The following is a 14,736-nucleotide window of genomic DNA, read 5'->3' as shown; positions in this document are numbered from 1 at the left end:
CGGCGCCTCCAACCCCTCCTGAACCACCACCGGAGCCGGAGCCGGAGCACCATCATCCACCTTTTTTTACCTATACCTACCTATCTATCTATCAACTAGATATATCTGCTCACATGCAATGCAATGCAAGCAAATGTGTATCATCTACACACATACATAGTGTATATTTACTACGGAGTACCTGTGTAAAAAATCGATTTCAATTTCCTTTCGACGATTTCTCTTCTCTGCTGTCAACTAAATGGATCATCATAATATCAATGTAGCTTCCAACATCAATTGCCTACTTCATTCATTCATTCATTCATTACTTACGTGCACAGAGATGCATGTATCTCTCTCTCTCATAGAAGAACATGACCGGTCCATCGACGCAGCAAACCCTGTTTTTTTCATCATACAAGGGTCCATGATATGAGATACGAGATATGAGTGAGCGATCAATCGATTAACCTACGGTACAGATTGACTGAACAACATCAGCTTCGGCTTGCGCGATCAGGATCAGATCGATAGAACATTTCATCATCTTCAGTGGATGACCGGCTTGAGGGGCTGCGCTCTCAGCTTGGACATGTCCAGCGCCGCGTCCAGCTCCTCGTCCACCTCACCCACCACGCCTCTGCATACGCCGTCAACAAACAGCTTCATTTTTACATACATACATACATACATACAAAAAATGCAGTTAATGCATAGTACATATCACACAAGTGAAAGGGGCACTACGCACATGTTGTCGCCCCTGATGATGTACAGTCCGAGGACAAGCTGCTGTACTCCCTCCTGCAACACAACACAGTGTCTGTCAGCAGGGAGATTGACAGGGAGGGTATAAATAAAACTCAACAAGAAGAGTCAGTGCCCAAGGAACTAGCTAGTATAATTTATTTATTTATGCAAGAAAGACAGCAAGTCTTGTAGGATTTCCATATGCCAAAACCTTGATGGTTACAAAAAGGAGCCTAACAGAAACACCGAAACTGGGAAACCGATCACCACATTGGCAAACAGAGGAAAAAAGGATGGGGCTGAAAAGTTGATTTCATAAAACCGGGGCAGCAGAGCAGAGCAGAGCAGAGCACACACAGTAAGCTTACTAAATAACTAGCATGACACCTTTTGTGAAGAAATAAGCAGTAGAGGTAGAGGTATGCAAGAGAAGAGAAAAGCGGAGTAATCCTTGGACCTAGTACATGAGAAGACCCTCCCTCATGTATACATAAAACTGCACGGTAAAGCGTAAGTGACATGGCTAGATTGAACATTCCTCCTTGGATAACATGAGAAAAAGGCCACCTCAGTAATTAATTCTGTGGCGCCGTAGGTCAACAAGTGGATCACAAGAAGGTCTGCGCCTGTACAACTTTGTGGATAGAATAGAGTGCTTTATCGGATTTCCGAATTTCTCATCAAGCAAGCAAGCTGCGTCGGTCGGTCGGTCACAAGAAAGCCTGTTTCTTGTATCCTAGAACTTGTACATTGTAAGCATATGAGCTAAGGGGTGAAGCAGAGGCAGGCAGGCAGGTTGTTGGTCAATTATGTACATACATACATATACCAATTCTTGTGTCCTTGAAGGCAATAAATAAATAAATAAAGGAAATGAATAATAGTGTAGTTACGAGGGCAGAACAAGGCCTGGTAATTTTGCAAGCATCAATTATATTCGTCCCTCCCTCCCTCCCTCCCTCTCAGAATTTGGAAGCACCTCTATATATCTACCTCCTAGACTAGAATTGTTTCTCTCTGTCTAGGTATGTAGTGTATGTTATATGGGTAATAAAAAGGATAGCTAGTAATTGAGTACAAGGCAAGGCAAGGCAAGGCAAGGTAGGTAGTGAGGTGTATTACCTTAGTGGAGTAGACCCTCTCGTGGGACTCGTCGAGGATGATGTTGGTGGCCTGGTCGAACCCCCGAAGAGTCCCCTGGAGACAACAAGAAAGAAGAATTTTTTTTGTTATGAAGCAGAGCAGAGCAGAGGCAGCAATAGCAATGGCGGGCGGGGCCAAGAAAAGAAAAGAGATAAGTAGATGGAGCTTACCACGATGTTGCGGCCGTCGTTGGTGATGACGGAGATCACCTCTACATACATACATACATACATACAGAAAAGAAAAAGATTGGAACAAGGAGAAAAGAGTTGAGTGGAGGAAATCCAAGGAAATTGAAACAAGCTAGGTGGAGGGAGGAAGGAAGGGCAGAGAGACTCACGGTCGACGAGGGACTCGAGCGTCGGCCCCACGGACGCCATCCCCCTTTCCTCCTCTCCTCCTCGGGCTTCGGCGGCGGCGCTGGTCGAATCGAATAGAGGAATCGAGGGCGGCCGGAGGCGAGCGAGCTAGGGTTCCCTCAGTTCACTTCATCAGACCAACAAGAAAGAAAGAGACTTGGTGGGCTGTGATGGGCTGGGCCGTCTTCTTCTGTTATTATTAGCAAGCAACCTGCGACGGACGACCCGACCCGACCCAAACAGAGCAGAGCAGACCTCCCTCGTCTTCTTCCTCCTCCGCCGCCGCCGCCGCTTCGCCCCTCCCCTCTCATCCAGGAGCGACAAGAAAAAGAAAAGAAAAGAAAAGAAAGAGAGATGGACGGCGCCGGCGGCAACGGCAGCAGCGGAAGCGTGATGTGCCAGCTGGTGAGCGCGGAGGGGGAGCAGCTGGGCGCGGCGCTCTACCTGCCGCACAACGTCGGACCGCCGCAGCTGCAGGACATCGTCAACCAACTCCTACACAACGTACGTATTTGCTTCTTCTTCTTCTTTTCTTCTTCTTGCTCTCTCTCTTCTTTTTCCTACCTCACCTGATGCAAATATGCAATGCAACGCAAAAGGAGGACAAGCTTCCCTACGCCTTCTACGTCGGCGATGAGGAGCTCTCCCTCCAGCTCGGCGCCTTCATGCAACGCAACAACGGTCAGTCAGTCAGTCAGTAGAATAGCATTTGTTTTTTGATAAGGTCTATTTGTTTATATTCATAAAATTCCAGAATGTAAGGTGCATCTCTTGTAATTCCTCATAATTCCCTTGTTAGCCCTCCAGATAAAGGAAAGTGTCTATATCTCTCTTTGTAGCAAAACAAGGAAACTATTTCTATGTCGATTGCATGTATCTCTTACTTTCCTGGACTAACTGATTTACTTCACTATTCAATAAATTTGTCAAGGGTAATTTTGTCCTAACATGTCTATAATTATGCGACTTGGTCACCGTGCCGAAAATAATACACCTTAGATAATGAAACGGAGGGAGTAATCAACAACCAATCAATCTTCCTTCCTTCCTTCTCAAATCAACAATTTGATTTTGATTTGATTTGATTTGAAGCCACCGCGGAGGTCACCCTGCGCATCGTCTACCAGCCGCAGGCCGTCTTCCGCATCAGGCCCGTCAACCGATGCTCAGCAACAATCGCAGGTACCTCGCTACTTCCATCCCGTCCCATCCATGCTTCTGCTTCTGCTTCTGCTTCTGTCTCTGCTCTGCTTGCTTGTGAGTAGCAAGGAATGATGACAATCTTACCGTCTGTCTCTGCTCTGCTTGCTTGTGAGTAGCAAGGAATGATGACAATCTTACCGTCTGCCTGCAGGCCACACGGAGGCTGTATTGGCCGTTTCTTTCAGCCCCGACGGGAGATGTCTGGCTAGTGGTTCAGGCGACACCACTGTTCGCTTCTGGGACCTCAGCACACAGACCCCATTGTACACATGCAAAGGTCAGTCAGTCCGTTTCTTACCTTGAATTCTTTCTGCCCATTCTCTATGCTAATAACTATGCTTGTTACATTCTGCTGCTGATATACTGTCTCTGTCTGTAATGGGAATTCATCTTTCTTTGCCTCTGCTAGCTAGCTCTTGTAACATTATTATGATGCTAAAATTTGATTGTCTTTCTCATCTCTTCTGGGACTCTTATCACTCTTTCAGCTAGTTCCATTCGCACATCTGCACTCCTTTTGGCTGGGTGATATTGTCGCTGTGTTGAAAGTGTTATGAAATAACCCTGTATTTTGTAGGCCACAAAAATTGGGTTCTCTGCATTGCATGGTCACCTGATGGGAAACATCTTGTTAGTGGAAGCAAGTCAGGAGAGCTTATATTATGGGACCCCAAAACAGGCAATCAATTGGGCGCTCCTCTTACGGTAAGATTGCACATTTCTTTATTTTCTGACTTCTAGAATCTACTGTAAGATCGAATAAGATTTTATCTCATTTCTTCATTTGCACATCACACTCCGTTATATCCTTATCATCAAGTGAGAATTTGCTATGAACCATTTACCAAAATAAATGCTAGTTAGCAAGAACTACAAGTTCGTTTCTTTCGTAGTAGACGGAATTTCCTACCGCAGATTGCTAGAAAGAGGATGTCCATATCAAATTTAGATCTTGCATATGTTTTAACACTCTTGCTACATCTAGTCATTCATTCTGGTGTTTTTACAATAGGGACATAGAAAGTGGATTACTGCTGTATCTTGGGAGCCAGTTCATTTGCAATCTCCTTCCCGCCGTTTTGTAAGTGCAAGTAAAGATGGTGATGCACGAATTTGGGACATTACCACGAAGAAGTGTGTTATTTCCCTTTCAGGTCACACCAATGCTGTGACCTGTGTCAAGTGGGGTGGAGACGGTTTGATATATACAGGGTAAGATTATTACTTGGTAGGCCTTTTTCTTCTTCCAGTAAAAGAAACTGTATGCGTACTATTTGTGTAGTAAAACACTATTGTTTGGCTTTCTGATACGTGATGTGTGGAAGACGATGTATAAGCTTATAACTGTATAATAATACTTGGCATTTTCTCTTCGGATAATTGTTGTCAACAAGAACAAAATGTACCCTGTAGCGGTAAGCATATATGTTGTTGCGGGTAGGTTACTTTCGCTGGTTCATCAGCTCCTTGTTATTTTTACTTTTATTCGTTCTTAAATCCTTATAGCCACAGTTGTTGGCAAAGCGGTTGACTGACACTCCCGGCACCCTAGATGGCTAAAGCCATTAACTGAAAGCATATTCTGAATCACGTACATCCTAGACCATAAGTGTCTAGTGTTGTCACAAATAGCGTTTATGAATTTCCCCACTTCAGGTAATATATTACATATACAATTCTGAAAATAATGTCTTTCTACTGCAGTTCTGAAGATTGTTTAATCAAAGTATGGGAAACTACTCAGGGCAAGTTGGTCAAAACACTGCAGGTAATGTTAACAATTCCAAGCATATTCTTCTGCAAATGCTTATGCACAATAATGAAATCAATGTTCTTTTTTCAACCCACTGTATGTATGCCTTTCAAGTCATGTCATGTTGTTATTATCAAAGTAGGATCTGTCCAACTTGTGTAACTACATTAATGGCCAATAACATGCCTGGTCAACTTTCTGACTAAATGTCAACACCAGTCCACCTTCTTTTTTTGATTGGCTATGGGAATGAATAACGGTATTGAGGTTGGTCAGAAATTCCCTTTGTAGCCGTCTTTGTCATCTCAATTATTAATCACTCATATTGTAATTTGGTATCATTGTTATTGATGTCGCCATGTTTGCTTAGATATTCAAATTTTGCATTCACAAGACACAAGGATATTACCCAAGGAGTTACTTGGAAGATTTCTTCGTAGATGAGAATTCTTGTAGCGGAATGTGTTTAGCCAGTCTCTCACCCAACTTGTTGTCACAGTGTAAAAATTGTTAAACAAGTTCTGTTTTTTTCAACCAACGAGATATGATGAAGTCAGTCTTGAAGTGAACAGCTTGTAGAAGTGTCTTGTCCTTTGCAAATTATGTGTTCCGTTGAGCATATAACTTTCATCTTCAGTAGGGTGTCAGTTTATAACGTTCATGTTCAGCCCTGTTAGGAAGAGGGTCATATCGGCAAAAGTTTAGGACATAACTGGGCGTTAGGTTCCCATAGACCTCCATCTCAAGGTATAGGGTTTGAACTCAAGTATCTACTAGATTGATCCTGCCAATCCACCTAGTTTCATGGGCGGAGTGGAACACTTGAGGAGGCTGACCATAGCGCACTAGACTGTCAGATTTGTGTCATGCTGGGCTGCTAGTCATCATCAGAATAGGCTCATGTTTATGGCCTGTATGCTAATACCAACAGCATATCAACCGACCATGGTTATTTCACTTGTTCTTCTATGCATGTAGACTATAAAAGCTTTGTAAAATTTTGTTATTTCACTTGCCACTATCAACTTCGCTTAATCGAACAAATCCACCTACGAAAAAATTCCACTCTAAAAAAGGGTTTATTCGATTATATGCGACATCCTTATTGGCATTTATTGATCTATCCAAGTGTTGGCAGTGGCATTTCCGTAAGCCTTTTTGCAGTGCTATTTTTCAAATAATCAAAGTTGGCAATGGCACATATCGAATTAACCCTAAAAACTTTTGTACCTGCATGCTATGAGTAGATCTTGCTCTGGTTTCTCAACTCTGCTTTTCATTTGTGTTTTAATATTTAATATGTACGTTGTGACCAGTATACCAGCACCAAGTAGAGATCCTTCAGTTGTGAGCTATGAACTCTGTCGTGGGTGAATTGAGTTTGTCGAATGCTTTTCAACTGATTTTCATTGTGATTTTAGCGTGCACTTGACGTCGTGTTCCATGAGTTGTTATCACACTATCAAATCAGCGATCCCATTTTTTCTTTTTGTGGTGAAACCATCCCATATTAAGTTTTTGCTATTCATTTTTTACATAATTTTATTTTTGTGTATTCAGGGTCATGGGCACTGGGTAAATTCGCTTGCCTTGAGCACAGAATATGTTCTCCGCACTGGGGCATATGACCATACCGGCAAGACATTTTCAAGTCCAGAGGAAATGAAAGAGGTAAGTTCACGTGTGGCACAATTTGTTTAGAAATTTATTATGCTTGCCGGAACGATGAATTAGATTTTACTTAAGCTGATTGATTGACATTATTCTTATGGTAAAACTTTGGAAGCGAGACTGTACAACTGACAGCTTTGCATGTTTAGGCAGCTCTTGCAAGATATGAGAAGATGAGGGGTAATGCTCCTGAGAGGCTGGTCTCTGGTTCAGATGATTTTACTATGTTTCTTTGGGAACCAACGATTAGCAAACAGCCGAAAGCTCGCATGACTGGTCATCAGAAGGTATATTATGATATTAGTCTTTTGCGCTCCCCCACCCCCTGTAACTTGGACATAACAATGAATCTCTGACGTTAACTCAACCGAGTCGTCACACAAAAAACCATTCAGAAAGAAAAACAGAGGAGTGTTGAAATTGTTAGAACTTTGTGTGAGCCATGGCTTTGCATTCGAGCAAGGCAAGGCAACTCATTTGGCTGAAGCTCTGCTTACAACTGTTTGCGCTGTCTGTTTTGCTTTGTGCATGCAGGTGGTGAACCATGTCTACTTCTCCCCTGACGGGCAGTGGCTGGCGAGTGCCTCCTTTGACAAATCAGTCAAGCTGTGGAACGGCATCACGGGCAAGTTTGTCGCAGCTTTCCGAGGGCATGTCGCGGATGTGTACCAGATCAGGTCAGCAGCAGCAGCAGGAGCCTTTCTTCTCTAGTCTAGAAACATATACATTGCCAGTTTAGTTTCACATGGATATCTGATGCGTATAACAATCTAACATGATGGTTGTCTTTTGTATAGCTGGTCCGCCGACAGTCGGCTCCTACTGAGTGGAAGCAAGGATTCGACCCTAAAGGTATGTAATGTTATGTTTTTGTTGGCATTTCATCGTGTCATTGGAGTAGAGAAGAAGATGAAGATGAAGATGATGCATTTTGTGCTTGTCGATTGGTTGATGACATGACATGAATCAGGTGTGGGATATCCGTGCGCGCAAGCTGAAGCAGGACCTGCCAGGGCACGCGGACGAGGTGTACGCCGTGGACTGGAGCCCCGACGGCGAGAAGGTTGTCTCTGGTGGCAAAGACAGGGTCCTAAAGTTGTGGATGAATTAAGCTTGTAGTAGTATCTGCTAGTAGTCTGTTGGGGAGCAGAGACTTGGTGTGTTGGTCCAATGAAGTAAGACAGGCTTGTTGACAAATGTGATGATCAATTTATTGAGCATGTGGATGAGATGGGGGAGGATAAGCACATCATCATGAATGTTAATTACTCTAGATGCTCGTGTTAACGTTTGATTTTGGACCTTGATAAGTGTCAAACGTATGACGTGTGGGCTAAAGGAGGTCGGGTCACACACCCTTCTAGCCATCCATTGTGAGTTGTGACACGTTAGCTTTTTTATTTTTTTTCACACATGCATGCAAATAGGCAAAAAAAAATAGATGATGTCAGCGGGAATTTTTTGGGGTTTTCAAACTTTAAAATGTTTTATCTCTTAAGTGACAAATCCGATTGAAAATCCGTTTTCACCACTAAATCCGCCGCGACGAGAACTTCAAAACTCGATCCTGTATCGATATGTTTTGATGGTATTTTCTGGCGGTCAAAAGTTGCCATGTCTATTGCACACAAATTTTCATGATGTTTATACTGAAGTTGACATGATATGTTTCAACTACTTTTTCTTCTATGTTTAAAGTAAAATTAAACATGTTATAAAAAAATTAAGAAATTAAACTTGTCATGGTGAATTACTAAATTTGTCATCATCCGTGAAATAATTTTGACATGATTCATAATTTAAAAGAAATCCGTCATCAGTCACTTTAAAAATGCATGGTCAATGTCTCAAATTTGCCATGAACCAGAAACTAAAATTGCCATGATGAATTACTTAAATTTGCCATGATACATGTACAAAAAATTTCCATGGTTCATTGAAAAAAAAAAGTAATTTCCATGATCTACAAACTAAAATTGCCATCATGAATTACTAAAAATTGCCATGATCCATGAATTAACTTTGTCGTGGTTAATTACTAAAAATTGGTGAATTAATAAAATTTGCCGTGAAAAGTAGTTGAAATACAATGGTAGTTCTAAATTTAGAAGAAAAAATAGATAAAATATATCATGGCAACTTTAGTGTAAACACTCTGGCAACTTCAGTCTAACATCATGGTAACTTTTGACCAAAAAGAAGTCATTGAAACATATCAATATGGGATCTAGTTTTGAAGATCTCGTCAAGACGGATTTAATAATGAGAACAGATTTTAAATCGGATTTTTTATTTAAAAGATCAAACATTTTTTAGGTCCGAAAAACCAAAAAGATTTCGTTGATGTCATCTGTTTGATGTGGTAAAATGGATGGTATTGAAGACGTTTGAACCATGTTATTTCGTGCCACACGTGTGGCACTTTATCATTTGGGTTGATTTTATTTAATTTACTACTACTAGTAGTAGTATTTTGGTTTGGTGATTATTATTTTGAAAATAGACAAATTTGATTGTCGTCTATTTTTGGTCCATCCATACATACATCCATATATAGAAGAAGCAAGCAAGGCAAGAGGGGATGAATGGGTGGCCACAAAATGATTTAGCCATGCCACGCTATATATTGCTCCTTCTCTATTTCCTTCCTCCCTCCCTCCCTACCTATTTAAGCCACTTGCACTCAACAAACACCAATCCAATTCATCGTAATGGCGTCCCAAATGTCGTCGGCATGGGCCGCTGTCGTCGTCATCGTCTCGTCCCTCACCGTCGCTCTCTCACGTAAGTGAACATTTCCGACCTTTCTTTCTTTCTTAATAATAAGAGATAATTGGTGGAGTGGAATTGCAATCGATGATGAAGAAAAGAAGGATTAAAATGCAGACGAAGGTGGTGGGCCGAGCTTCGGGTACACGCCGGGGACCCCTGACGGGCCGGAGAATTGGGGCAAGCTGAGCCCGACGTACAAGGCGTGCGGCGACGGCAAGGCGCAGTCCCCCATCGACATCGTCATCGCCAACGCCGTCCCCAACCCCAACCTCGACACCCTCACCCGCGTCTACGCCCCCTCCAACGCCACCCTCCACAACACGGGCAAGGACATCGTGATGAGCTTCGAGCAGGGCGGCGAGCCCGTCATGCCGGGCTCCATCAACGTCACCACCGCCGACGGCACCGTCAGGGAGTTCAAGTTCAAGATGATCCACTGGCACGCGCCGGGGGAGCACACCGTTAACGGCAAGCGCTTCCCGCTGGAGCTCCACATGGTCCATGTCGACGACCAGGACCACAAGGCCGTCATCGGCATCCTCTACGAGATCGGCAACCCCGACCCTTTCTACGACCAGCTGACGGAGAAGCTGCGCGAGCTCAAGACGACGCCCACCGTGGCGGCCGGCGTGGTGGAGCTCAAGTCACTGCAGAAGCGGACGGGGAGCTACTTCCGGTACATGGGGTCGCTCACCACGCCGCCGTGCACGGAGAACGTGGTGTGGAACATCCTGGGCAAGGGCAGGGAGCTGAGCCAGGAGCAGCTACAGCTCATCACTGCGCCGCTGCCTCACCAGGACAATAGGCCGCCGCAGCCGCTCAATGGCCGCTCCGTCGCCTTCTACAACCCACCAAACAGCACCATCTCCATCCAATCCCTAGTACAATAATAAGACATACCTACCAACATGATGAGTAAACATACATACCAAAATGTGTCTGGATATCCTGTATTAGGGAAGCAACATAGCGAGTAACATTTTTCAGTGAATTAGAACCATTGACATACATATATGCATGCTGTCAAAAATAAGACATACATATATACATGTTTTTTGTTTCAATTTCATCCGCGTCTGTATTGTGTTAAAAAAAACATCCTGAGCTGCATGTATCTATCTGTTGATTCACCGCAGCAACATCTGGATTGCCACTCATAGAACCTGCATGGAGATGGATAGATGGAATCTCGATCGGGGTCCAAAAATAACCTCGCAAGGAGATTACTTGTCACCGCACAACAGTATCTCTGACGGCAACCCGCAATTTCTCACGCATTCATCCGCGGATATGGATGCGGGAGGCAGCCATCCAACCGTAGACCCACACATTTTCACAACAACTCGAACCAACCGAACGAAATTCGATCAAACCGGATGAATTTTGATATAAACACGGCGGATTTCATTGAAACTAGAATAATTTGTACATAAAACCGGACAATATTTCGTCAGGTGAACTAAAAACCTAAAAATAGAACCCTAAACTATCCTATACTTGATGGTGAGCTCATAGGTCATGTCGGGCTGGCCGGCGGCTCCTCCTCCGTCATCATGGCCCGATCCGTCGTCGGAGTCAGGCTTCGGGCGGCAGAAGGTGGCGGCTTCGCGGCAGCGATTCCCGGCAGCCGTCTGATGCTCGCGGACGATCCTCTCCGCTACTTCCTGCACCGTGCTCGGTGCGGCCACGGCCTCCGAGGACGTGGGATGGGGGAGAGGGCGGCGGTCGTTGGAGGAGGTGTCGTTGGCGGCATCGATCTCGACGAGGGACCATTCCTCACTGTACCTGGCCATCTCTCCCTCGAGGCGGCGGAGATGGCACTTGGTCGTCTCCGACGTCGTCACGGAGCGATCCAAGGCCCAGGCGTACGCCAGGTCCGGGTTCGCCATGATGTGTGGCGGCAGGACATCCGAGTCCGCGAACTTGGACCGACACATGGCGTTGCGCCTGTCCCGCAGGCGCTGCTCCCGGTCGGCGTACGCCTGTGCCATCATGGCGCTCCGAGACGATGAGGAGGAGCTCCACATGGTCCACGTCGACGACCAAGACCACAAGGCTGTCATCGGCATCCTCTACGAGATCGGCAACCGCGACCCTTTCTACGACCAGCTGACGGAGAAGCTACGCGAGCTCAAGACGACGCCCACCGTGGCGGACGGCATGGTGGAGCTCAAGTCGCCGCAGAAGCGGACGGGGAGCTACTTTCGGTACATGGGGTCGCTCACCACGCCGCCGTGCACGGAGAACGTGGTGTGGAACATCCTGGGCAAAGGCAGGGAGCTGAGCCAGGAGCAGCGGCAGCTCAGCACCACGCCGCTGCCTCACCAGGACAATAGGCCGCCGCATCCGCTCAATGGCCACCCCGTCGCCTTCTACAACCCGCCAAAAAACACCATCTCCATCCAATCCCTGGTACAATAATAAGACATACCTACCAACATGATGAGTAAACATACATACCTACCAACAATCAAAGTTTTGCGCCCTAGAAATTGAAATGCACATGAATATTACTCATGCGGGTCATCAACACCACCGGCGTTGTGAACTGTGGTACGATCATCATCTTCACCACCGTCTTTGTCGACGTTCTCAACAAGCGGTGAACTCTCGTTGCCGTGAGCACCATCGAAAGCATCTTCATTGCGTCCCATACCGGTCATGTTGCCGACGAAGCCAACTCCAACGCCACTCATGTTGCCGCCATAGCCACCTCCCAAGCCACCCATTATGTTGCCGCCAAAGCCACCTCCCATGCCGCCAAAGCCACCTTCCATGTTGCCACTGAAGCCACCTCCCATGTTTCCGCCAAATGCACCATTCATGGAACCTCCAATCATGTTCATGTAACCACCCATGGCACCTCCCATGCCTCCTCCCATGGCACCTCCCATGGCACCTCCCATGCCTCCTCCCATGGCACCTCCAATGCCTCCTCCCATGCCTTCTCCCATGGCACCTCCCATGCCTCCTCCCATCATCATTTGCCTCATGAGCATTTTCTTCTTCATGAGCATTTCATCGCGACAAAGTTCAATATATGCCTTTGCCTTGGCATCAAGAGTTGATGTGTCCATAAACATAAACTTGAGTGTCCTCTCCTCAACCATCTTCCTCTCGTCGGCTGCAGCCTTCTTATCCTCTAGGTCCACCTTCCTCTCGGCCGCGGCCAACCTCTCCTCGGCCGCCGCCCTCTTCTCCTCGGCCGCCGCCCTTTGCCGCTCGGCCTCACTCCTCTCCTCTATTTACTTGAGCTTCAAGATTCTTTTCTCTTCGGCATACTCTTTCCTCACCATGACAATGGCATCAAATCCTTCCTTGAGATCATTGTCTCCGGCCTTGGTTCCCTTCGCTTTCTTGTTTCCATCGGGCCTATAAGATTTTGTCGCGGAGTGAGGAGTGGGGCTCGTCTCCTCAATGGTGACATCTTCTTCATCCTCAAGCACCGCACTCTTCTTCTTCGACGATTCAAAAGTCTCTCTTGTTTTCCACTTCTCCTCATCCTTGAGCTCTTTGAAGCAATGATGAAAAGTGAAAGCTTTTCCTTTCCTTTTCTTCTTCTCGCCTTTCATGTTCCTCTCTCGAAACAATCCTTGTGCAATCATTTTCTACAATGAAACAAGCAACACATCATCATCAACATGTGGAACAAAGAGGAAATATTTGACAAAGCACGCACGAAGAGGAAATATTTACCAAGTCACTATCACCGCAACCACTTGGGTTCATGCGAGCAACGTTTGACAAGCAACCGGCCCACTTTTGGCATTCGGTGTTGATGGTGGACCAACATTGGCGTAGAGAGTCGCTCGAACGGAAGTGACCACTTGTGTTGCGCTCATCGAAGTACTCCTTGATGTGTTGCCAATAGGTGTTCACCGTTTGGTCGCTTCCAATGCTTGCATCTTGAGAGATTTTCTTCCAAGCGGTGCATATCAACACATCCTCCGCGGTGGTATAATTTCCACTTCTTCCCTTGACAACAAAGCCCTCATCATCCACATCAAGATTGTCATCATCATATTGGGTTTCATATTCTTGTGACGCATACATTTAATCATCATTTGCCACATTTGTCGCGTGCATGAAAGCTTCATTATCAAGACTACAATTGGACGCACAAACAATCAAGAACACATAGAATTTGAAACAACAAACGAGAGCACAACCGGAAAATTTATACCTTTGCGACATTTCGTCGAACATGTTGGAGGCGGTGGCCGTCGGCGTGGCCACATCTTCCTCCACGGCCGGCGGTGGCGGCGGGGGAGGTTGAGGAATGGATGTGTGGCTGTTGGAGGAGGCCGCCGGCCGCACCGGCTGCGAGTCGTCGCCCCGAGCCGTCGCGGCCACCTTGGAGACCTTCACCGGCCGCGTAGAACTGTCGGTCGGGTTGCGGCTGCGGTTGGCCGGCCGTTTTCCGCCGCCTCGTCCCTTCGCCGGCTTCGCCGCCGGGGCGGTGGCCACCGGCCAGGGCGGCGCGAATCCGGGCCGGCGGGCGGGGGGCGGCGGCATGGCATCGGTTGCGGGCGAGATGGCAGCGGCGGCGGCCACGTGGGTCAGCCCACCGGCTGCGGTGGCGGCAGAGAAGGCGGCGGGGTCGTCGCCTTCGGCCATGGCGGCGCCGGACGGCGGGGAGGGGCGGCGGCTGGGCGGGTCGCAGGCGGGCGGACGGGCGCGGGCGGGCGGGAAAGGAAAGGAACGGGCGGTTGGGCGTTCGCGGGCGGCGGTTGGTTTTGGACCAGATGCACATTGTGATGTAAATTTGCACCGCGAGGTGTTGTATTTTACATCACGAGGAGGCCGCTGTCTAATTTTTTTTTACATATGAACTATCTATTGGAACAACGTTTTTTTGCCTCAGACGGTCCAAAAGTTAGGTATTTTTATATTTGGACCGTCTGTTGGAGATGGTCTAAGACATACTTACTAACATGATAAGTAAACATACATACCAAAATGTGTCTGGATATCCTGTATTAGGGAAGCAACGTAGCGAGTAACATTTTTCAGTGAATTAGAACCATTGACATACATATATGCATGCTGTCAAAAATAAGACATACATATATACATATTTTTTGTTTCAGTTTCGTCCATGTT

General features: G+C 46.2%; 4 protein-coding genes across 4 annotated transcripts; 3 read left to right on the top strand and 1 right to left on the bottom strand.

Moving 5' to 3' along the window:
* Window positions 1-267: 267 nt before the first annotated feature.
* LOC109784060 (sm-like protein LSM8) lies at window positions 268-2,419 on the bottom strand. Its single transcript, XM_020342663.4, has 5 exons — window positions 2,216-2,419; window positions 2,046-2,086; window positions 1,855-1,929; window positions 734-786; window positions 268-622 (listed from the first exon to the last, which is right to left on the bottom strand). Exons 1-5 carry the CDS (start codon window positions 2,253-2,255, stop codon window positions 532-534), a joined length of 300 nt encoding a protein of 99 aa, XP_020198252.1. The 5' UTR covers window positions 2,256-2,419; the 3' UTR covers window positions 268-531.
* A 21-nt stretch (window positions 2,420-2,440) lies between these two features.
* LOC109784059 (notchless protein homolog) lies at window positions 2,441-8,134 on the top strand. Its single transcript, XM_020342662.4, has 12 exons — window positions 2,441-2,738; window positions 2,834-2,915; window positions 3,327-3,416; window positions 3,589-3,714; window positions 4,015-4,142; window positions 4,450-4,649; window positions 5,142-5,205; window positions 6,751-6,861; window positions 7,011-7,148; window positions 7,396-7,538; window positions 7,659-7,713; window positions 7,832-8,134. Exons 1-12 carry the CDS (start codon window positions 2,589-2,591, stop codon window positions 7,970-7,972), a joined length of 1,428 nt encoding a protein of 475 aa, XP_020198251.1. The 5' UTR covers window positions 2,441-2,588; the 3' UTR covers window positions 7,973-8,134.
* Window positions 8,135-9,572: 1,438 nt separating this feature from the next.
* On the top strand, window positions 9,573-10,746 carry LOC109784056 (alpha carbonic anhydrase 2-like). Its single transcript, XM_020342658.3, has 2 exons — window positions 9,573-9,645; window positions 9,748-10,746. The coding sequence occupies exons 1-2, from the start codon at window positions 9,573-9,575 to the stop codon at window positions 10,521-10,523; spliced, it is 849 nt and encodes a 282-aa protein (XP_020198247.3). The 3' UTR covers window positions 10,524-10,746.
* An 879-nt stretch (window positions 10,747-11,625) lies between these two features.
* Window positions 11,626-12,054, top strand: LOC109784053 (alpha carbonic anhydrase 1, chloroplastic-like). The gene has a single exon (XM_020342655.1). The coding sequence runs from the start codon at window positions 11,626-11,628 to the stop codon at window positions 12,052-12,054; it is 429 nt and encodes a 142-aa protein (XP_020198244.1).
* Window positions 12,055-14,736: the final 2,682 nt, after the last annotated feature.

The sequence above is a fragment of the Aegilops tauschii genome, chromosome 1 (genome assembly GCF_002575655.3).
Source record: "Aegilops tauschii subsp. strangulata cultivar AL8/78 chromosome 1, Aet v6.0, whole genome shotgun sequence".
In the NCBI taxonomy this organism is placed as follows: Eukaryota; Viridiplantae; Streptophyta; class Magnoliopsida; order Poales; family Poaceae; genus Aegilops; species Aegilops tauschii.
The sequence above is the reverse complement of the archived record's forward strand: the minus strand, read 5'-3'. Positions and strand labels throughout refer to the sequence as shown.

Coding starts and splice junctions, on each gene's coding strand:
- LOC109784059 (XM_020342662.4), top strand. CDS start 2,589: ATGGACGGCGCCGGCGGCAACGGCAGCAGCGGAAGCGTGATGTGCCAG. Junction 2,916..3,326: donor CTTCATGCAACGCAACAACG/GTCAGTCAGTCA, acceptor TTTGATTTGAAG/CCACCGCGGAGGTCACCCTG. Junction 5,206..6,750: donor AGTTGGTCAAAACACTGCAG/GTAATGTTAACA, acceptor TTGTGTATTCAG/GGTCATGGGCACTGGGTAAA.
- LOC109784060 (XM_020342663.4), bottom strand. CDS start 2,255: ATGGCGTCCGTGGGGCCGACGCTCGAGTCCCTCGTCGACC. Junction 1,930..2,045: donor ACGACGGCCGCAACATCGTG/GTAAGCTCCATC, acceptor TGTTGTCTCCAG/GGGACTCTTCGGGGGTTCGA. Junction 787..1,854: donor AGAGGGTCTACTCCACTAAG/GTAATACACCTC, acceptor GTTGTGTTGCAG/GAGGGAGTACAGCAGCTTGT.
- LOC109784053 (XM_020342655.1), top strand. CDS start 11,626: ATGGCGCTCCGAGACGATGAGGAGGAGCTCCACATGGTCCACGTCGAC.
- LOC109784056 (XM_020342658.3), top strand. CDS start 9,573: ATGGCGTCCCAAATGTCGTCGGCATGGGCCGCTGTCGTCGTCATCGTC. Junction 9,646..9,747: donor CCTCACCGTCGCTCTCTCAC/GTAAGTGAACAT, acceptor ATTAAAATGCAG/ACGAAGGTGGTGGGCCGAGC.